The 21314-nt window shown below is 58.2% G+C and overlaps 5 protein-coding genes across 5 annotated transcripts; 2 read left to right on the forward strand and 3 right to left on the reverse strand.

Moving 5' to 3' along the window:
* Positions 1-386: 386 nt before the first annotated feature.
* Positions 387-1286, forward strand: LOC127600821 (myeloid-associated differentiation marker homolog). Its single transcript, XM_052065650.1, has one exon. The coding sequence runs from the start codon at positions 404-406 to the stop codon at positions 1259-1261; it is 858 nt and encodes a 285-aa protein (XP_051921610.1). The 5' UTR covers positions 387-403; the 3' UTR covers positions 1262-1286.
* Positions 1287-1462: 176 nt separating this feature from the next.
* Positions 1463-6085, reverse strand: LOC127600769 (phosphatidylcholine:ceramide cholinephosphotransferase 2-like). The gene is made up of 7 exons (XM_052065564.1): positions 5899-6085; positions 4072-4676; positions 3169-3286; positions 3038-3095; positions 2363-2458; positions 2124-2290; positions 1463-2042 (listed from the first exon to the last, which is right to left on the reverse strand). Exons 2-7 carry the CDS (start codon positions 4584-4586, stop codon positions 1869-1871), a joined length of 1128 nt encoding a protein of 375 aa, XP_051921524.1. The 5' UTR covers positions 4587-4676; positions 5899-6085; the 3' UTR covers positions 1463-1868.
* A 599-nt stretch (positions 6086-6684) lies between these two features.
* Positions 6685-9240, forward strand: LOC127600815 (aminoacyl tRNA synthase complex-interacting multifunctional protein 1-like). The gene is made up of 7 exons (XM_052065637.1): positions 6685-6822; positions 7532-7626; positions 7702-7815; positions 7849-7950; positions 8055-8245; positions 8315-8486; positions 8966-9240. Exons 1-7 carry the CDS (start codon positions 6794-6796, stop codon positions 9136-9138), a joined length of 876 nt encoding a protein of 291 aa, XP_051921597.1. The 5' UTR covers positions 6685-6793; the 3' UTR covers positions 9139-9240.
* A 95-nt stretch (positions 9241-9335) lies between these two features.
* On the reverse strand, positions 9336-13852 carry cfi (complement factor I). The gene is made up of 17 exons (XM_052065778.1): positions 13669-13852; positions 12571-12635; positions 12352-12505; positions 12114-12177; positions 11869-12040; positions 11489-11691; positions 11304-11405; positions 11112-11222; positions 10924-10953; positions 10823-10843; positions 10604-10740; positions 10437-10540; positions 10260-10364; positions 10011-10192; positions 9829-9930; positions 9587-9735; positions 9336-9485 (listed from the first exon to the last, which is right to left on the reverse strand). Exons 1-17 carry the CDS (start codon positions 13717-13719, stop codon positions 9417-9419), a joined length of 1821 nt encoding a protein of 606 aa, XP_051921738.1. The 5' UTR covers positions 13720-13852; the 3' UTR covers positions 9336-9416.
* A 668-nt stretch (positions 13853-14520) lies between these two features.
* LOC127600663 (tetratricopeptide repeat protein 39B) lies at positions 14521-20950 on the reverse strand. Its single transcript, XM_052065388.1, has 18 exons — positions 20788-20950; positions 19436-19470; positions 19233-19337; positions 19015-19146; positions 18880-18950; positions 18679-18811; positions 18436-18541; positions 18237-18302; positions 18046-18154; positions 17889-17956; positions 17747-17806; positions 17516-17677; positions 17349-17440; positions 16971-17091; positions 16774-16885; positions 16577-16694; positions 16116-16232; positions 14521-16035 (listed from the first exon to the last, which is right to left on the reverse strand). The coding sequence occupies exons 1-18, from the start codon at positions 20821-20823 to the stop codon at positions 15936-15938; spliced, it is 1743 nt and encodes a 580-aa protein (XP_051921348.1). The 5' UTR covers positions 20824-20950; the 3' UTR covers positions 14521-15935.
* Between the last annotated feature and the right edge of the window lie 364 nt (positions 20951-21314).

Here is a 21314-nt window from a genome sequence, read left to right on the forward strand (position 1 = left end):
CCCCCCCAGCACATCCGTTTTTATCGCTCTTTTCATTTTAAAGTTTGACCTCCGAAAGCTTGCTCAATACGTAGTTGAGCACGCATCGTCGTTTGTCGTAAAGACGCTTCGCCAAGAACATCCGGTGGTGCTGAACCCAAATAATACAAAATCGAGGACGGAAACCGAGTCTTGGCATCGGGCCGACGCCGGTCCGAGTTCAACGCATCCAGTCTCTCGCGAAGGCTGATGAGAACTGGCGCCCTCTGGTGGCCGTTAAACTCTGAGGAAGTAAGTGGCTTGCGGCGTCGCCAACCGAGCGACTTTTTCGCAAGGTTTTCTTTCAAAAGAAGACCGCGTGTTCATTTGGCCGTCTCGTTTGCTCAGGTCCGCCCCGCCCCCCCCTCCCGCGCGACGTCCCATCATGCCCTCGATGACCTGGTCCCGGCTGCTGAGCGTGCGCGTGGCCGCCCTGCTGTTCAGCTGCGTGGCGTTGAGCGTGGCGGCGCAGGGCGCGCGGCTGCCGCACGGCGGCATGGCCGCCTGGTGCATCTTCTGCTGGGCCTTCAGCTTCTCGGCCAGCGCCGTGGTGTTGCTGGTGGAGCTGCTGGGCCTGCAGGCGCGCGTCTTTGTGTCCTGGTCCAACTTCCCCGTGACGGCGGCGTGCTACGCCGCGCTCCTCTGCCTCTCCGCCTCCGTCATCTTCCCGCTCTACTTCCTGAGGGAGCGCGGCGGCGGCGGCGGCTACGACGGGGAGGCACGCGACCACCGCGTGGCCTCCACCGTCTTCTCCTGCCTGGCGACGCTGGCCTACGCGGCGGAGGTGAGCCTGACGCGAGCGCGGCCCGGCGAGGTGACGGGCTACATGGCCACGGCGCCGGGCTTGCTGAAGGTGTGCCAGACTTTTGTGGCCTGCGTCATCTTCATCCTGATCAGCGAGCCGGCGGCCTACGAGCGCCACGCGGCGCTGCGCTGGTGCATGGCCGTCTACTGCGTCTGCTTCATCCTCTCCATGGGCGTGGTGGTGATGTGCGTGGGCGAGTGCAGCGGCTGGCTGCCCGTGCCCCTCCCCCGCCTGCTGACGGCCTGCGGCCTCCTGGCGGCCCTCATGTACCTGACGGCGAGCGTGCTCTGGCCCGTCTTCCAGTTCTCCGAGCGCTACGGGACCAGAGGGGGCGCCGAGTCGCGCACGATCGCCGCCGCGGTCCTCACCGGCCTCAACTTCCTGCTGTACCTCGCCGACGTGGCGCACACGGCCAGGCTCGTCTTTGTCAGCGGCTGACGCCGCATTTGGACCACTTTTTTTAACCCAGAGACACCAATGAACTCGATTGGTGCGCTTTGAAGAAATATCGAGTTTCTAGTGGAGGCTGCTAGCTTGTGACTTGTTTTTGTACAAAACATCAAAGTTTGCTTTTTTTGGGGGTGGGGGCGTGGCAAGCAAAGCAAAAGTGTAAAGTTGCTCTCAAGACAAATGTTTCATGAAGAGAAAGCGACGATCAAAGCGGCTGTGGATTTTGTAAGCGGGCGCCGTGGCTCGTTGAATAAAAAGCTCCGCTAGACAGAGCCGCGTCCGCGTCCACGTGTGGGCCTTTATTGACGCCCGTCGTCTCTCCTATCACAACATGAAACAGCAACACGTTTCATCGGGTAGCCAAAGAGGGGAAGCCAACAAACGAGGGCGAGCTTCGTCGCCCAGGAAAGGAGAGAAGCGCCTGACTCGCCGGCACTCCGTCCAAACGCTAAGCCGAGACAAAGCGCGCGTCCGACGGCCTCGTGGCGGCACCGGCGTGCTTTTCTAGTCTGTCCAATGTCCATGGAGCAAGCGAGCGGCGCCTGGCCACGAAAAGGGAGCGTTTTGAGCGTGACCGGGCGCCGTGGCCGCCGCCTCACTCGTCCCTCCCGCCCTCCACCATGCGGTAGCGCTGTCGGCACGACGACGGCAGCGTCAGCGGCCACGAGAAGACCACGGGCACGTTGGTCTGGACGTTGCGCTCCAGGAAGTTGAACACGGGGTTCCACCACGTGCGCGACAGGAAATTGTTGGGCGCCCGACGGAGAGCCTGCCAGGAAGGAAGGGAGGGGGGGGGGGGTTGACAATTGACAAACGGGCGAAAGGCAGCTTTGGGCGCGAGCGTGCTTACGTGCGCGTTGGCCATGGTGTGGTACCACCAGAAGAGCCTGGTGGTGACAAAGTATCCCACCAGGACGTCGACGCTGTAGTGCTCGTGGCCCACCAGGATGCAGAGCACGCCCGAAGCGCTCAGCAGCCAGCAGATCCACTGGTACCAGCACATCCAGCGAGGAGAATCTGCGGCAGTGGGCCGGGGTTAAACGGTGGGGGGGGGGTGCGCGGGTGCGCCGGCGCCTTTTGCCAACTCACACTCTTTGATGAAGAGGTAGGACAGGGTCAACATGACCGTGTGGCCGCTGTACAGGAAGTCGCCGCACATCATGTGGGAGCCCGTCAGAGACAAGCCTGCGTGCGCATTTCAGTCAAACGCTTCAATCGCAATTTCACATTTGCACTCAAAAGTACCTCCGCTTCAAGTGGAAGTCCAGTTTCAAAATAAAATAATAATAATAATAAGTGAATGGGCGCCCCGGTAGTCCAGTGGTTAGCATGTCGGCTTCACAGTGCAGAGGTACCGGGTTCGATTCCGGCCTCCCTGTGTGGAGTTTGCATGTTCTCCCCGGGCCTGTGTGGGTTTTCTCCGGGTGCTCCGGTTTCCTCCCACATTCCAAAAACATGCGTAGCAGGCTGATTGGACGCTCTAAATTGTCCTGAGTGTGAGTGCGAATGGTTGTTCGTCTCTGTGTGCCCTGCGATTGGCTGGCGACCGATTCAGGGTGTCCCCCGCCTACTGCCCGAAAACAGCTGGGATAGGCTCCAGTACCCCCCGCGACCCTAGTGAGGATCAAGCGGTTCGGAAAATGGATGGATGGATGGATAAGTGAATGGAGAATGACTTTGCAATGCAGATTTCCACGATAGTATCAAATCAGGCCGAATTGATCCGTTCGCGAGTGGCTACGAGTGGGCACGTGCGTGACGAACCTCCTCCGGAAATGAGCCGCACGATCCTCCAGATCTTCCCCGCCGAGTCGTCGTACAGCTGCGGGTTTCCACGACAACACGCGTCAGCACAAGGCGGCGACGACGGCGAGGCGGAGCGGCCGGCGGCGTACCTTGGGCGCGCACACCATGTGTTGTCCCGGCACGGGCAGGGTGGTGATGTACATGGTGATGCAGCGGTACATGTAGAGCGTCCCGATGAGGAAGAAGCAGCGGCGGCCCACGATGGCTCTGAGGGAGAGGAAAGGAAATGGCCGCAATGCTAGCAAGCGCCCCGCTCAGAAATGCCGCGGCCGACATTGGCTATTTTCAAAGTGGGCAGTGATCCGCAGCTTTTGTTGCTGCAGCCCCCCCCCCCACACACACACAACGACATTCAAACATTGTCCCCCCACGCCCTCAAAAAAAAAAAAAAAAAGACGGAAAATATAAACCCCAAGCGATTTCTGGCCATTTTTCTCTGTTGAGGACTCCATATTGCTTTTAATGTTGCAAGTGTTCACCGACCAAAACACCAAAACAATTTCACGATTTCATTCATTCTATTTGTATTTTGAATTATTGGGTTATGGGAACAGAAGAGGCCTTAACTCCAATTAATTAACTCTAATTAATGAGCCGCTTCTCCTCCACATCGAGAGGAGCCAGATGAGGTGGCTTGGGCATCTGATTCGGATGCCTCCTGAACGCCTCCCTGGTGAGGTGTTCCGGTCATGTCCCACCGGGAGGAGACCCCGAGGAAGACCCAGGACGCGCTGGAGAGACCATGTCACGACTCGGGATCCCCCGGGGAGAGCTGGAAGAAGTAGCTAGGGAGAGGGAAGTCTGGGCTTCCCTGCTAAAGCTGTTGCCCCCGCGACCCGGCCCCGGATAAGCGGTAGATGATAGATGGATGGATGGATAATTAATGAGAATTAATATCGAATTAATTGCCCCATGGGGATAAATAAAGTTTTCTGAATGTGAATCGAATTTTAAAAATGGCTCTGGAGGTTGAGCGTCCACGCGTGCCTCACCTGTGCTTGAGGAGCAGCCACTGCACCAGCCAGAAGGACACCAGGATCAGGCCGTTGACCTCGGTGACGGTGAAGGCCCAGGGCACGCGGCCCACGTAGTCAAAGAACTTGTCGGGCAGCGGCGGGCTCACCGACTTGTCGGGCACCCTCTCGTGCACCACGGTGATGACCACGGTGGTGAAGATCAAGTTGAAGACGGCGTAGAGGAAGGCCACGCCCGTCTTCCACCACTCCTTGGGGAGGCGGTCGGCGCGCTCCTCGCGCACTGAGATCTTGACGTAGTCGCAGTGGCGCTTCAGGCCGCTGCTCAGGCTTTGGACCAGCTGGTTCTGCCGGAGGAGGCCGCTCATTTTGCCCCGCTTGCTCCTGCCGTCCGCCGCCTCGGCCGCGGGCGGGGAGGCGGGGCCGCCGTCCGGGCCGGCCGGCGAGGGGGCCGCCGTCGCCGTGACGCTCGCTTCCACGTGGGGGCGCACGCGCTCGTCGTCGTCGTCCTGGATCAGACCCGAGGCCGCCATGCCGCTGTCCGGGATGACCGCCGCGTCCTCGCCGATCGATGCCGACGGCACTCGCCAAATGACGTCGGTTCGGGAAGGTGGGTCGAAAAACTGCAAATCGACAAGTCGTCGGCGCTTTAACGCTCGCAGAAGATTCAGGACCGCGAGTGAGCCCCATTCGATACGCGAGCGCCACGGACGGGCGAACAAAAAGATGACCAGCTTGGAAAATGAGGGGGAAACGATGGCTTGGGGCCGCTCTGCTCACTCCGGAGCCGGACGTGTTGGGACGGTGCGAGCGGACCGCGACGCAGAAGTCAACGTACAAAAGTAGGGCTTCGACAGAAGAAAAGGCGCTCCGGTTCAAATACGAACCGAAACCCAATGAGATGGTCCGGAATTGCTCCTGACCATTTTTTTTTGGTCTGATCCCAACACTCAGCTCGAACAGCCACACGCATAACAAAGCGACAGAAAGAAATGCAAACAAAGAGCAATTCTAGCTTGGTGCCCCCCCCCCCCTTTACTGGTGCATCTGTGGCATAAGAATTAAGCCGCGGAATCGACGCGTTTGACTTTTTAAAAAAAATGCATTATCGCCCCCTGCTGTCGACTGAAGGTGACGTCAGAATCGAATCAAATGTTAAAAGGTCTAACAATGACAAATATACATTTGGGTAATTTTGCCCACAACGCTTCTGTTATTTTTATGGTGGTGTTTTAAGAGCTGCGTTTTCTTGGGGGGGGGGGGGGTGTTTTTTTTTAGATGAACCACAGTGTGTGTGTGTGTGTGTGTGGCGAGAGGGAGATTTAAAACTCCAAACTTTAAAGTGAGGATCGAAATAATGATGACTTGCTCTCGGTATTGGAAAGTTGGGAAACCAAAAAAAAAAAAGAAGACACTCCCGTTCAGGCATTGAACGCGACTTCCTGTTTACGCCTCCCAAATCAATATCAGGAGACTCAAATTAAATTAAAGCCCATTCGGCAACATTGGGCGTGATCTCAGCGTTTTGACCCATGAAAATAGTCATAATAATAATAATAATAAGATAGCAGGCTTGGCATTAAGAAACAACAATAGGAGTGTGAAACAAACGTGATTTAAAAAAAATAATTCGTTGCGCCATTGAGGCCGATAACAAAGTCAACGATCCGTTTGCTCGTCATGAGCCGCTAGAAGCGTTTTAAAGGGCAAAACGTGGAAATGGAAATCGTTGGCGTCCTTCAAAGAGGCTCAGACCGGAAACGAGAAAGACACCTGTCGGCTCGGCTCGGCTCCAAGACAATTCGGCGTCACGAAAGCGGCACAAGTGAACAAACGCACACTCACCGCTTGAGCCGAGGATACCGGAGGGGATAGCAATGCCCCACAAAGTCAACTCTTTTCGCTCTTTGGCAAACTCGGGGCTGGCGTTGGTTCGACTTGGACGCGTTGCGGGCCGACGCGGTCGCCTTTCGACGTCTACTACCGGTTACGCCCCCTCTGCACTCCGTGACTCACCTGAGTTCGGACAAACTCGTTTTTTGACGTAAAAAAAAAATCGCTCTACGGAAGCCCGGAAATATCAAAATAGATAGCTACCTAGCTCAAATAGTGGCGAAATGGAGGTAGATATCCCGTATGCGTGTGTTCGTGTGAAAACACAGTGGCTTTAAATTAATTTGTGAATATTAACAGGTTAAAATAATATCATCTCATATTTTCACCAGTTCAGTTCGACCGGACTCGTTGTTTTCCGTAAATCAACGGAACGGAGATACACTTTAAAAACCCGGAAACGAAACCAAGCCATTAACTATACTAACCATCGTATGTTTGCCCTTTTGTAATTTGTCTTCACCATGTTTTTAAACAAAAAGTCACGTTTTAACAGTTTGAATTTGGGTCGATAACACACGTCAGCGGTCTGTCTCGGTGCCGGTACAAGGAGTTGGATGCAGTTTGTTTCTGCTCCACCAGAGGACAGTAACGAGCGCACTGAAACGCTTTCACTTTTCACCTTCGATTTGTTTGAATGCTGCATGAATAAGCGCGGGGCTCCTTTATGTGAAACCGGTGATCAAAATACGAATAAAAGTGCATGTTGTACTTATATATTCATAAAACACCATCATTGGCTCTTCTTGTGCGGGGGGGGGCGTGGCTCCCGAGGCTGAGAAGATAGACCGGGACAGCTGATGGACAAATGCCTCTGTCGGCGTAGGGAAGCGCGGAGCTCGGAGACATGGAGTCGGACGAGATGTTTCATCCCAGGTTGGAAAGTCTGTGCGAGTGTGCGTCAGTGTGTGTGTTTTTCAATAAGAAGAGAATGCGAAACTGTACCAACGAGTGCTACTGTTCTTTTCGTATGCGCGCGTGTGTGTGTGTGTGCGTGTTTACAATTAGTCTCGCTTGTTCGGCGTGTGCGCATGCGCCTTATCAGCCAAAGTTATTTTGAGCGAGCGCAGCTGTCGAGTGCTTGCCATGTGAGGACTATTTTTTGCAGACGTAAAATGCTCGAGATTGTGGGGGTGGGCAAACTACGGCCCGCGGGCCAAATCCGGCCCGTCGGTCTTTTTAATCCGGCCCGCCGAAGGTCGGCACACAATTAAAGTTCGATGTCAACGACTGCATTCATTTCATTTGGACTTGTAATGACAGGCATTTCAACGGCAGGTGGCGCAGTTACTTGAAGTTGCAAAGCATAGGGAGGAAGGGGGAGACCATGCGGCGTTCGATCCAATGGAATAATGTACTCTTAAAGTCTGAAAGACGTGCCCCAAAAATGCCAAATAGTGCTTTTTAAATCAAGAAATCCAATTCATATGATGTGGAATTTCGTTCCCCCTTTTGATCCGGCCCTCCATCATCATCCTTCACGCTGTCAATCATTTGGCCCATCGCTATAGCGACCGGTCCGAGGTGCCCAAAGTGGGCGGTGATTCGGCAGGCGAAAAGCGTTGACGTTCGGCCTCTTTTTCAGCCTGGCTGCGGCCCTAATGAAGTTGGATCCCGAAGACGGCGGCAAGATGCTGGAGTACTTCCAAACGCACGCGCTGCTGGCCCGGGAGAAAGCTCGTAAGCATTTTTTTCCCTCCGAGCGTCCAGTCGCTTGAGGCGGGCGCAGCGGTGACCGCTCGGGGCTTTGGGCAGTCCTGCAGGCGTCCGTGCGCGAGCAGAAGAAGCTGCTGGTGGAAAACGGCAAACTGAAGAAGGACATCGAGGAGCTGCGCCACCAGCTGGGCGACAAGCAGAGGAGACGTGCGGGTACGAGCGCTCGCGGGCGTCCTTCTCCCCCAGCTAAGAGCGTCCTCTCGCCCGGCGAGGCCGCTGATCCGGCCGCGTCGCCGTCCCGCCGCGTCGACCTCCAGATGACCGGTCGGCAAAGAGGAGAGAAAAAAGGTGAGCCATCGAAAGGAAGCCACGTCTCCATCCCCGAATTGCGCCGGTGCTCCCTCCGCGGGGGGGCATCTGGCAGAGTCGCCGCAAAGCTCTCTTTTGCCCAGCCGCTCCCGAAGCGCTCCCGCCGCCGCCGGCCCCCGCAGTGGACGTCTCCCGCCTGGACCTGAGAGTCGGACGTATCGTCGGCGTTCGCCGCCACCCGCGTGCGGCAACCTTGACCGTTCACGACGTCGACGTGGGAGAGAAAGCCCCGCGCCCGGTTGTCAGCAAGCGCCGCCCGGGCGACCAACCACCGGTGGCTTCTTCTTTTCGGTCTCGCCCGCCGGTCGCTTCGTGGCGCGGCTCATTTTCCTTTGCCCGGCAGCTCGTCGGCTCGCTGGCCGTCCTGCTGTGCAACGTCAAGGCCTGCAAAGTGAGGGGCGCGGCTTCGCGGGCCCGCCTCCTGCGGTGCTTCCGGTCCGACGGCGCCGCGGAGCTGCTGGCCCCGCCGGCGGGTTCCAACCCCGGAGACAGAGTCACTTTCCTCAACTACCCGGGTAAGCGTTGGCTCCGCCGCCGCGCTCGCTCCGTTTTTCTCCATTCATCCGCATGTTCAAAACTTTCCGCTAATAAGAGTCGGATGTGTAGAGCGCGAACAACAGGGGGCTCGGTACACATCCTTGAGGAGAACCCGTGCCGAAGGTTACTGAATTGTTACTGGCAAACAAAGACATTGTGCTATCTTCTTTATTTTCTATTTCTAACTTTTAGCCCGGCCCTCCACAATATTTTCTGCTTCTCATTTGCCCCCCCCCCCCCGGAAAATCAAGAATATAAGCCCCGTGTTTACTCTTGTATGACGACGATGGGGGTTGCTCCGCCATGGGTTGTTCAAAGAGTTTGGAAAGCGCGATGCTAACGTTAGCACCCGCGCGGCATTTTCCGTTGCAGGTTAGCATTAAGACGGCGGGCTGCTATGAAGGTAACGTGGCTTCTTTCAAATACACAATTTTGTTTTTGTCGTCTCCGTGAGCAGGTGAACCTGACCGGGAGCTGAAGGCCAAGCAGCGGGTGTGGGATCACGTTCAGCCCGGCCTCCTGGTGGACGCCGAGGGCGTGGCCAACTACAAAGGTTGCGGCTTCCGGGTGGAGGGCAAAGGCCCGTGCAGGGCGCCGTCCCTCACCGACGGCACCATCCGATGCACGTAGGCGAGGCGCACGCGCCGTTTTGCGGACGCGACGGGGTCGCGCGGCGGCGGCGCTGTTGTTGGGAGGCTTGGAAAACATGCGGCGACAAACGCGTTCGAAAAAAATCCTCATCAAAAACCAGCCTACCAAAAAGAGTGAAAATTAAATGGAAGTGGAATGAAACGTCTACAACTCTTGCAAGCCTCCAAATCATTCCACATCTTTCACGCTGTGCATTTAATGTCACCTCCAAACAAAAACAGCCGACAATGAAGATAAAAGGATGATGGCGGCGCCCATCACGAGTTGAACTTGGTGACGGCGGGCCAGCCGGTCTGCAGGCGGATCCACTCGAAGTAGTGCGCCACCTGCAGACGAGCAAAGGGATGGAGAGCGGTCGGCCCCGCCGATGAGAAAGGAAAGCCGGCGGGCGTACGTCCGCGTCAAAGCGGGCCGACGTGCGCATCACCTGCGTATAGACGCCCGGCAAGCCGGGCTGGCCGCATTGATCGCCCCAGCTGACGATGCCCCACAGGTAGGACACGCCCAGGTGGTCCTGGCACACCAGGGGGCCGCCGCTGTCGCCCTGGCAGGAGTCCACGTTGCCGTCCAGGTCACCTGCACGCACGCACGCATGCACACGAGCCCATTTCAAGGCGAACTCAGCGGCGGCTTTTGCGGGGGTGCGCGGCGACGCTCTGACGCACTGACCGGCGCACATCATGCCGGGTCTGAAGCGGTCCTTGTAGAAGCGCCGGCAGTCGTGGATGAGGGACACGTTGGCCCACTGCAGAACCTGCGAGGTTTTCCCCACTGCAAGAGCCACAAGATGACGCCGCAATTTGGCGGGGGCCGCAATACCAGCGAGGGGGTTGCGGCGAGCGCGCAGGCACCATCTGACGTGCGTCCCCAGCCCGAGATGCTGCACGTGTGGTTGGCGGCAAAGAGGCGCGGCGACCAGGGCACGCAGGCGGGCTTGACGGCGGGGTTGTCCACCATGCACTTGCCGGGCTTCTCCGGGAGCTCCTTGAGCCGCACCAGGGCGATGTCGTTCTCGTACGTGCTGGCGTTGTACCTGCGCGACCGCGCGTGGGTGAAGGGCGAGGCCAGCAAACCGATGGGCGAGACGGGCGAGACGCCACCTGGGGTGAATGATGACGGCGCCCACGGGGATGATGTCGGTGGTGTCCTGAGGCGTGGACTTTTGCCAGATGGAGAACTTCACCCGGTAGGCCGACGGGTTGGGTCTGGAGAGACGGGGGGGGGGAAAAAAGCGAGTCGCTGGTACAAAACCCGGGCACAAGCGCCACCGGACGCACCTGACGCAGTGCGCCGCCGTGACCACCCAGCAGCCTCCGATGTAAGTCCCCCCACAGTTGATCCTGCCGTCGTCCTCCAGGCCCACCTGCCACTGGATCTGCGTCTGCGATGGGACGCGCATGTCAGGCCCGAAAGGGGGGCGCCGGGCGCCGGGCCGCATACTCACCCGGTTGGCCGCGACGCCGCCGACGACTCTCTTGACGCGGCCGGCTCGGTCCCCCACGCTGGCGTCCATCGCGGCCGTCAAATTGGCCACGCCGCACTGCAACTTGGACTCCAGGTGGGCACGGCTGGCGCGCGTTTCTACGTCAGCAAAAAACACGCCCGTTCAGCCCCCCCCCCCCAACCCCCAGCACCCCACGTGCGCTCCAAGAGGACAACAAACCTTTCCTAGGAGAGACGTACTCTGCCGGAAGGAGATGGAAGGAGGCGATGAGCGGCCGAGGCGGCGGAAGCCTCGGGGGGGGTTCCTCGGGCGACGCCTACCTGTGCCGTTCGTCTCCGTCCCGGTTGGCTCTGCACCACGTGACAGATGGATCACTTGCCGCTCGTCTTCACGTTCCAATTTGGGATCAATTTTGTCCCGCTTGAGGATTTCCAATGGCAACCGAATGGCTCACAAATGGATGAATCATAATTTTTTTTCTTTTGGGGGGGGGGGTCAAATTCCTCACCGTGCGTCGGCGCCTCGTCCTCTCCCGCCAAACAGTCCCTCTGACTGTCAGCCAGCACGTCGGCCTGCACGCACACGCCCGAGTCGCAGCGGAAGGCGCCCCTCCTGCAGCCTGGCGCGGGCGCAATCGCCGTCAGGGCGCAAAGCGGGCGCACGCACATGTGGGCGGGCTGGCGGGCGGGCGGGCGCTCACGTTTGCAGCACATCTCGTCGCTGCGGTCGCCGCAGTCGTCGATGCCGTCGCACGTCCGGTCGGCGGACACGCACTTGCCGTTGGCGCAGGCGAAGCCGCATTCTAGCGGGGGGGGGGAGCGGGCGGCTTCGTTAGCAAAACGCTACCATCGCGTCAGTCGGTCGGGTTAGGGTTTCGCCCGATACCTCGGGGCGCCTCCTGGCCGTCGTAGCAGGTCGCCGTGGCGACCCGGCCCTCGCCCACCGGGACGGCGTCGTGGATGACGCACTCGGCCAGCGACGTCTCGAAGCCTCGGCAGCGAACGACGACGCAGCGGTCGGGCAACGGCGAGGGGGCGCGACCTCGCCTCAGGTCACCGAAGGCCACGGAGCCGGCAGACGCGGCGCCGCTGCGGACGGAGACGCCCACAACGCGCCCTTAGCTCGCCGGCCGGGCGTTTCACGCTTGCCCCAAGACAGACGAAACTGGCACTTTTTCCTCTCCGCCCCCCCCCCCAAAAAAAGCCCCGAAAACCTTCAAGCTAACGAGCAGAGCGGACAAAGGCGTGTTTGCGGCGCGCTCTCACAGCGGGTGGCCGTGATCCCTGCAGGCCACATTGGCGGCGGCCGCGTCCCAGCGCTGCCCGCAAACCAGCAAGCGCTTTCCCCCGCCCCCGCCGACGCCGGCTCGGTCGGGGACGAAGAGGCTGAGCGCGCCCGTGCGGGGATCCAGGAAACTCCGGAACTTGGGCCGCTCCTCTGCGGGCAGCGCAAAAGGCAAAGTCCCGTGTTTGCGGGGCGGCGCGGGGCCGAGGCCACGTCGGCGGCAAACCTGAGCACGTTCGGTCGAAGTGGGACATGGCCGACTTGCCGCCGCGACACGACAAGGCCATGGCCTGCAGCACACAGAGGTCAAAAGGTCAGACAAACAAATCGGCGAAGCGAAATCTCTCCGCTCCTAAATTCAAGTCCACTTCCCCTGCGGGGCCGACGCGCTGCAAAAACGTTTCTCGCGCTTTCCAAAATAATGTCGCCCAAAAAGTGTCAGAGCCCCCCCAAACGCGAGCTACCTGGCAGTAGGAGCGGTAGAGGCGGCCGTCCCGCCCACAAACGGGGGTGACGTCCTCGCTGGGACACAAATAGGGCGGCTTGCAGGAGCAACGTCCCTCGATGCATCGCTCCCACGGGGCGCAAAAGACCAGGTCACAGGAGGCACGCGTGGGCCTGCAAGCACAAGCGGCCTTGAGCGCGCGCCGCCGCCGGCCGACCGCCAGAAAAGCGCCACCTACTTCCTGCTGAGACACTCCTCTGGACCCAAAAAGTTGTCAGGGTCGGTCGCCGCCCGGGTCACCTCCTGCAGGGGGGCGCAGTCACACAACAAGCGTCACGAAGAACTCGGAGCGCCTGCCCGACTCTTCTCTCGCGTTGTTTCGCCGAGATGTCTCGGCTCGTCTAAGCTCGGCAGTACAGCAGTAATACGGCTTAGTCGGTCTTTGGAGAGCATCAAGTATAGATGACCGCAGAACTGGCTAGCAAAAACTACAGAACAATTCCCGGAGCATTATTATTATTATTATTATTATTATTTTTAGGTTTAAAGCGAAGTAGCCGAATGAGTGGGGGACTCGTTTCCCCCTCATGTGGCAATTCAGTTGTCTTTTTACATGCGTTGCTGGAGTTTGTGTTCACTTTGTTGCTTCACATGCATACCTGTCAACTCATACGGTTTAGCCAGAGTTCATACGGATTTGGTGGTGAATCTTACGTATATGGCCGTATCGCACAAATCATACGGATTCTGAAAATTCCGGGGGGGGGGGGGTTCCCACCAACTCCAAATGATTTGGACTTGGTGAAAAAAGTAACGCAGGAATACAACTCTGAACACAGTAATGCCACGAAGTAGAATGATGATTAGACAGACCTTAAGCAGACATTGTATTATGGAGCTCTACAATAAATATCATTAACATTTCGTGGTTTTTTTCTGCCGTTATTTTGACATATAAAATGCTTTGGTATGTTCTAAGGATTTTTTTTACTCTTTATAAAGATTTTTTGGGTAGTTTATACAGGTTGGCGCTCCGAAAGGTTGACAGGTATGCTAATAGCATTAAGCTAGCGGACTGAAAGGCAAAGCTCTTTTGGGGTGGGGGTGGGGGGCGCAAATAGCTTCTGCCCTTCTTCTCTCCCAGTCATCTCTGCAGGTTAGGTTTGAAGCTGGGGTCGCCAGTCAGGAGGTTTTTTCTCCTTCCTTTAACCATAGCGGCGAAGGGAACAACAGACAAAGTGTCAAACGAGTTGGCGGATCGGTGATGTTGCTAGGCAGGAAAACCAAACGAAGCAAAGAAGATGAAGACACCCAGAATTGGGGGGGGGAAACTCACCCAGTTGGAGGGACAGATGAGGAGAAGCGGCAGGACAAGGCAAAGGTTCATCCTGACCGTCCCGAACACACACTGTTGTCTCCCCAAGTCCGCGGCGGCTAAACAAGCCTCCGAGGACACCGTCCGTCAATTATTAGCCCGCCTCGTCAAACAGGACAAACGCCATCGATCCGGACGAGAACACGCCGCCCCCCCCCCCTCCCAAAAATAAAAAATAAAATCAAAGGGCGTATGACGGCCTTCAAGTTACGGTCTTCCGTCGCTGGTCTTGGCCGACGGCGCAAACGGGCACGTGAGAACCAACGAGCCGGTGCTCGACTTGGCGTCAGTGTGCCGGCCTCCAAAACACGAGGCCGCTCCACAATTACCGTTTATTGACCTAAGCAGTCAATCGGAGTCAATGACATGTTTCTTAATAAACTGGGGGAGGGGGGGGGGCAAATTGGTCAAAACACGCATGTTATTAAAAACTTGAAGATACGCATGTGTCTTTATATTTGAAAAGAGCTTTTTCACCTCATCAAAAGAAAAAAAACGATATTGCTGCCACTCTACGAAAAGAAAAAAAGGAAAACAGGAAAACACAAAATGGTGTAAAAATGATCGTGTACAAACGTAAAAAACGATCCTGTAAAATTGCAGGATGGCCCCGAGGCGCCATTTTGGACTTTTCACGCTTTTACGTGACAACTTTGGTGGCTTGTTTTTGTCCCGCTGAGTCCCGATGGAACCTTATGGTAAGCCACCGCATCGTACGGAAAATGAAAAGCGGCATCATCCGGTAATTGGCGGGCGGGCCGCTAGAGGGAGCCCGCGACCAGGGTGGAGGCCGAGCAAAGGCGAAGCCAAAAAGACGTTCACCAAAGCATTTATTCGGTTTTTTTTCCTTCCACGGACAGCAGAACGTGACTCGACAGCAAGTCAAGGCCAAATACAAATCAACAAAAAGCAGATTTCAATATAAATAGAAAGAGTAAAGCTTGCATCGCAGCGGTTGACCGCATCCGACTTGGGAGTCTTGCAACTTGCCCGCTGGCGCGCTTCGCCACGCCGACTTTTTGCATCGGAGGAGCTCAGCTTGCCGCCAGGTTTGGTTTGAAGCCGACGAGAGGTTCCGTCCCCTCGTTGCGAGGACACAAATATTTAAGAAAATCCCGTCAAGGCAGTTTGGTGAATGACGACACCAAATAAAAACAGAAAAGTGACACGCCTGGAGCAGGCCTCATTTAAGAATGGCGCTTGCGAGCGCTCTTTCCAGACGCTTTTGCGCACGAAAACGAGCGGGACCAAAGTCCGCGCGTTGACGTCACAACGTAGACGTCGCGCGCCGTTCTTTCGTCTTGCCGCGTGGCATCAGCTGCTTGTCTGAGGAGGAGTTTGTTTTGTAGCACGCTAACAGCTCAGTTGGAGTGTTTGTCGCCGTCGAAGCTGGCCGGAGTGCGGAGCGCGTCAATTCGCATAAGTGCACATTTGTTTCCTGCTATCTTCATGAGTGTCGTGCGCCGGATTGTCCTCCCAACTTGTCGACGCGAAGAAGTAGGCAAAGGCGCCAAATCGGAACTAAAGAAAGAGGTAGGAGAAAACGTCTTTGCGGTAGCCGAGCGGCGTGCGGTCGCTTTGCTCGGCAGCCGAAGGCAAATCAAACCTTGCGCTATTCAAGGCAGCTCATCAAAAGGGCCGACCGGTGCCGAGCGGGGGCTCATTGGGACAAATTCTTCGGTCCGACTTGGTCCGAGCGGCGGTCCCAGAATTCAGGCCGTGCGGACCCAAAACTTTAGTGTTTGGTTTCAGGGATGGAGACTTGAGGCAGGCAAACGTGTACTCCAAATGTTGCCAATAGGTGAAAATGCTGACCTGGGACTGCCCCCCCCCCCTCCTCCTCGCCACAAAAATAAGAATTCCAGAAAACTTTCTCTTGGAAAGCACCCAAAATGCCTCATTTCCTGGTTCTTGTGTGTTCTACTTTGGGGGGCGCGTCCGCCAAATTTCAGGTCATTTTGGTAAATTTGTTCTAACTTTCCAGGACATGCTTTTGAGGTGGGGGGGGGGGGGTCATGGCTGGGACCACCAAAGTACCGGTAAATACATTTTCACCATAATTGCAAAAATTGTTGGGGCATGTGAACACCCCCCCCCACCCCCGCCCCCAAAAGACAATTTGAAACAATAGCTCTTCCAAAAGGGCCTTTTGCACAGCCTGGGGGGGCGGGGGAAAAAAAAAAAAGAAAAGAAAAGAAAAAAGCAGGCTTGGCTGGAGGAGGCGCTGGCTAGTACGGGGTGGCAGCGGGCGAACTTTTGAAGCTGCTGAGGGCCGCGTGAATGCGAAAGTGCAGTCTGGACTCCATGGAGTAGTCCTTGTAGTTGCTCCTGACGCCACGACAACAAGAAAATGTCAGACCCCGGACATGGAAATGCCGGCCGGCCGGCGTGCCAGCGGAAGGACTTACTTGGCATTTTCCATGAAGGCGGCGGCCTTGGCGTCGTCACCCTGCTGTCGGTAGAGGAGGCCCAACTCGTACAGTGTGAAGGGGACCAGGTAGTGATCATAACGGATGCGATTTTCACTGCAACCCCCATGACCCCCCCCCAAAAAGTTTTTGTTTTGTAATCACACGCCATTGTGAATTATATATCCCAGCCTAGCAACGTGATTGCGGAGAATGGAGGAATGAGACACGGCGCCATCCAATTCATCGTCTTGGCCACCGGGAGGCAGTATGACACCATCGCGCAGACACAAACGAGCTCACCCCGACTCTTCTGAGTCAGTCAAAGATGCCGCGGAGGATAAAGAATACACGCCCGCGAGCGCCGTTCGATCATTTCAACCATGCGGCAATGAAATGCCGTTTGTCGGCGGCTATTTTCGGAGCGTCTTTGGCGACCCGCGCGACGTCTGGGCTCGTACCTGGACAGGACGTGCGTGAAGCAGAGCTCGGCCTGCAACAGGCGTCCCGCGTGCTTGAGACAAAGACCCTTCAGCATCTGCACCAGACAGCCGTCGTCCACGTGGAACTCGGATGGCTCTGGGGGGGGGAGGGGGGGTACAGCGGTCAGGCCTGTGAAACAAACGAGGGGGGAGGGAGGGGTCGGGGCGACACTCACGGGGGTCGCGGGCGAGCCGCTCCTCGGCCGCCTCGATGGTCACCAGCAGCGCCTCGGTGCAGTCGGCTCGCTTGGCTACGATGGTGAAGCCGCTCCAGACGTACATCATTTCCTGCGGGGGCGCAGCGGGCGGTCACGTAGCGGCCGCAGACGGACCGACGCGCGCGCAAACGCACGATACGGCGAGCGTCAAGTACCAGAGCCGGCAGCACCAGCGGCACGGGGGCGCCGGCCTTGTAGCGGCGAGCTTTGCGCACGGCAAACTTCTCGGTGGGGATGGACTTGCCGGCCAGCCGCTGCTTGAGCCCTTCCACCTGCCTGCACAAACACACAAAAGGGCCACGCGGCAAGAGACCAAAGCGCCGCCGGTCAAACTCGTCGGAGCGCCTCCGAACATCCTTCTCCGAGCAAAGTGAGCCCGAGGCTGGCTTCCGGGGCGGCGCCCGCGGTCGGGGGCCGCCATCCCGCCCCTTCCAGACACTTCCCGACAACCATCCCCATTTGCGCGTGAGGGCGGCCCCGCAGTACCGGAGCTCGCCACTAGAGGGAGACGCTTGGAAAAGGGCGGCGCGCACCTGAAGAGCTCCGCCACGTCTTGGCCCGTCTTCTTCACGTCCTCCTCCGACATCATGCTGAGGATGGCGGCCTTCTGGTACACGTAGATGGCCTGCGGGAAAGCGGGAAGGCTCGGCGCTCAAAACGGCGGCCGCGGTCCGCCCCTCCCGCCCCCCCCCCCCCTCACCTTGGACCAGCGGCTCTCGCGACACAGCAGCTCGGCGTAGCGGTACGCCTGCGGCCAATCCTGCTGGTACGAGTGCGTCCACATGAGCTCCCAGTAGCACAGGTGGTGGATCTGCTTCCACTCCTGCTGGCTGCTCACACACTCCTGGTAGCCCGAGCACGCCTGCGACACACACGCGGCCGACGTCAGAGCCCAGACGGGCGAAGGCCACGAGGGCGGCGGGTGGAGAACCTCTTCAAAGTGTCCCCGCAGCGTGGCCAGCCGGGCCGAGTAGAAGCGGATGATGGCGCCCTGGAAGAGGCCCCGCCCACGTGAAAACCCGTGCGGGGAACGAGCGGCTCGGAGAGGAGGGCGGGCGAGCGGGCGCTCTTACTTGGGGATACTTGTGAAGGTACGGCTCCAGCAGGGCTTGGGCTTCCGCCAGGTCGCCCTCGCCGCTTCCTGCGCACACAAATAAAGGGCTCGTTCGGGAAGGCTTTGAATTTGCCATCAGCTTTCCGCTGGCGGCCACGCCCGGGCGGGTCACCCACCCAGCACCAGTGTGACGTAGGTGTGGTAGAAGAGCAGCGTCAAGGTGCACAAGATGGAGCGCAAACTGGAGCCGCGCGTTCCCTCCCGCAGCTGGGACAAGCCAAACTCCTGTCGGGGGGGGGGGGGGGGGGGCGTTGCGCGTCGTCAGCGAACGCCAGAAAACACACGCGTGCCCGTCGGCGCCACTTGCCCGGTTTCCGGAGAAGCCGATGAACTCCAGCAGCCTGAGGATCCTCTGCGGGAGGAGGGACAGCATCTGGGGGGGGGGGGGCATTCATCAAGTCCAAACCAGAATAATCTCCGTTGGCGCCGGCTCACCCTTGGGGGGTGGGGGTGCTCACTGTAATCGGAAGAATTATAAGACAAAGAGCAGGAGCGCGGCCACCCACCAAGTTGAAGGAGCCGACGCCCAGCTTGACTCCGCCCTCAAACTGCCTCCGCGAGTCCGACTGGCTGCTCCGGTCGTGCGCCGCGTCCAGCACGTTGTGGCAGTCCCTGAGACGACGACAACAACAAAAGCAACCAGGTGAAAGGGCACGCTAAACTACGCTATCTATCAGCAAACGGAGACAATTGGGGGGGCCACCGGCGGCCGGTCGGAGGGGCGAGAGGGCGGCGGGGAAAAAACTGACTTGTAGATTTGGTAGCTGCTTCTGATTTTCAGGGCTCCTTTGATGAAGCTGATCATGTTCTCGTCCTGCACAAAGGTCAGCGTGGCTTTCTGCAGCAAGCACTCGGCGTAGCACAGCTCGGCGTGCATCTCCTCTGAGGACACAAAGGTTGCCGAGGAGGGGGCCCGGGAGGAGTGCGGGGGGGGGGGGCGGCGGCCGTACCTTCCCGAAGGTTGGCCGGCCCGCTGATCAGACTGGACAGCGACCCCACCACCGAGTTCTTCTTGCGAAACCTGAGGGACAAACGACCGACGCGAGCGTGGCAAAGCCTTTTTTTTTCCACCCCCCCCCTCGTACCTCTGGCAGGTGTGCAAGGCCTCCTTGATGGTCGCCATGGCAACCTGGATGTCTGTGTGCTCAAAGGTCATGGCGGCCTGCAGCACCAAGATGCTGCTGTAACCCAAGGCGTGGTACATGCTGTCGCGCCACCTGCACATGCGAGCCGTCGCTTAGTGAGGAGCCGGACCGCCGCCTCCCGAGGAAGGGGGGGGGGGGGGGTACAATTGCGTGCTGACCATGGCTTCAGGAGCTCCAGGGCTTCGGAGAACTTGTTGTTGAGGACCAAGTTCAAGGCGCACTGAGTCTCCCGGATGGCCGCCTGCAGGTCCATGTGACGTGCGCTGCGCAGACAGTGGCGGGTTGACCCCCCGCCCCCGCAACAGGAAGTCAAACAAGTGCCCGCAGGAAGTGGTGGTGCGCCGCGCGCCGCCTGACTCACGCGGGAATGCGGTCGTAGGCGTCCTCAAAACGGTCCTGCCAAACATAGGGAAGCCCACGCAGATGGTCAGACGCGGGGTGGGGCGGGGCCACAGCAAGGCGCCGACATTTCAAGCGCAAGCGTGCCGCTGTTCGTCTGCCTCAACAGGCAAAGGCCAAGCCGAAGGAATGCCCGTTAACAAACCAAATGGAACAAAAAAAAAAAATAATCCATGTCGGCCGGGCCCTAAAAAAAATTTAGTTGGGGTGCTTCTTTTGGGTTCCCTTCAGGTGTTCTTTGGCCTGAACAACCTGACAACAAAGAGCACAACAAAAACCACAGCACGGTGTGTGTGGAACCTCCCAGGGTGCCCCCCCCCCCCCATTTTTTGGGTTTTGTTTCGGCATTGGTCCACTTCTGGGCCAAGTCTCTCAGGATGAGTCGACACAAACACCCGGAGGAGAAACTGAAGTAAGAAGAACCTCAGGAAGCCTGAAGTACGGCCTCAAGACACCCCCCCCCCAAGGGAGAAGCTGAAGGATAACCAAAACAAAACACCCGGCGCGGGCGGGGGCGGGGGGAGAAAGTGAACGAACACAGCTTCAAGAAACACCTGGAGTTGATCCTGAAGAAACGCCACCAAGAGCGACACCCAAAGGACGAACCAAAGAAAAAGCTTGAGGACACCCGGAAGCAAACGCAACGTCTCGAGCAAAGCCGGTAGGAAGACCTGCAGAAAAAAAAAACATCCGAAGGGACAAAAATACCGAGCGGGGAAGCCAAAGCAAGGGCTTCATCGTGGCGTCCCCGAAACCCGAAATAAGCGCGGGCGCAGAGCCCGAGGAACGGCCCCGAAGGTGGCGACCGCAGCCGCCGGAGGGACGACAACGCAACGAGCCAACAAGGAGAACAGATGCGCCTTGTGCCGATTCTCCGGCCGGCGCCCGCCACATCGCTGACATTCCACAGGCCGCGGCTCAAGCTGCCGTCTCAGCACAACCTCGGGCCGCACAATGGACGCTCACACACCGGCGCGGCGCAAAGATGCTGATGCGCCGCTCGGGCGGCGTCACGTGACAGGCGAGGAACCGCAGAGCCCGCCCGTCACCGCAAAGGTCAAGCGAGACCCAAAAGAGCAACAAGCTCGCCGAGGAGCTTCCTCGCGTTTCTTCGGACGGGCCGCGCGGGTCCCGGAGCCCCCCGGGGGGGAGTCGGCCGCTCTCCAATGACCGCAAAGGAACATCACCTGGAGCTGTGGCGAACGCACGCGGAAGTGCGCCCGACAAAGTGGTCAGGACCAAACGCGTCGGCCTCGTTTCCGGAGCGGCCGAGTGAGCGCACGGCGGTCGCTCGGTCGCCCGGTCCCCCCTCACCTCGTCCTCGGCCTCGGCGTGGGTCGCGTCCTCCATCGCGTCCGTCGCTGCACAGCCGACACGTCGCTCGAGTTTGGTCGGTAGGGAAGGAGGGGCGCGGGAGGCGGAGGGTCGAGTCAGGCAAGCAGCGAGGCGTGCAGGGGGCGTCACTTCCGCTTACGTCACACGCGCGTCGACACGCCCCCGTCCGGCAATACGATGAATATACACACACACGCACATTTTGGTCGGCTATTTTCCAGGCGGCGCCTTTAAAAAAAAAACTATTTCAGCGACTCTTAACCGCTGACGATTTCAAAAGATCACTTTTGACATCCCAATTGGTGACCTCACAAAGGACGGGCGCTTGAAAAGTACAAGTCGTAGCAATGTTTGATCTTGGCCCGATATAACGATTTGCGCTTTGTATAAACTCATCCGACATCAGAAATGGCCAATAGAATTTTAAAAATAGCGCCAATGGCAAGCGGTTCAGGGTGTCCCCCGCCTACTGCCGGGAGAGGCTCCCAAAATGGCTGGATGGATGT

This window comes from Hippocampus zosterae, chromosome 1 (assembly GCF_025434085.1).
Source record: "Hippocampus zosterae strain Florida chromosome 1, ASM2543408v3, whole genome shotgun sequence".
In the NCBI taxonomy this organism is placed as follows: domain Eukaryota; kingdom Metazoa; phylum Chordata; class Actinopteri; order Syngnathiformes; family Syngnathidae; genus Hippocampus; species Hippocampus zosterae.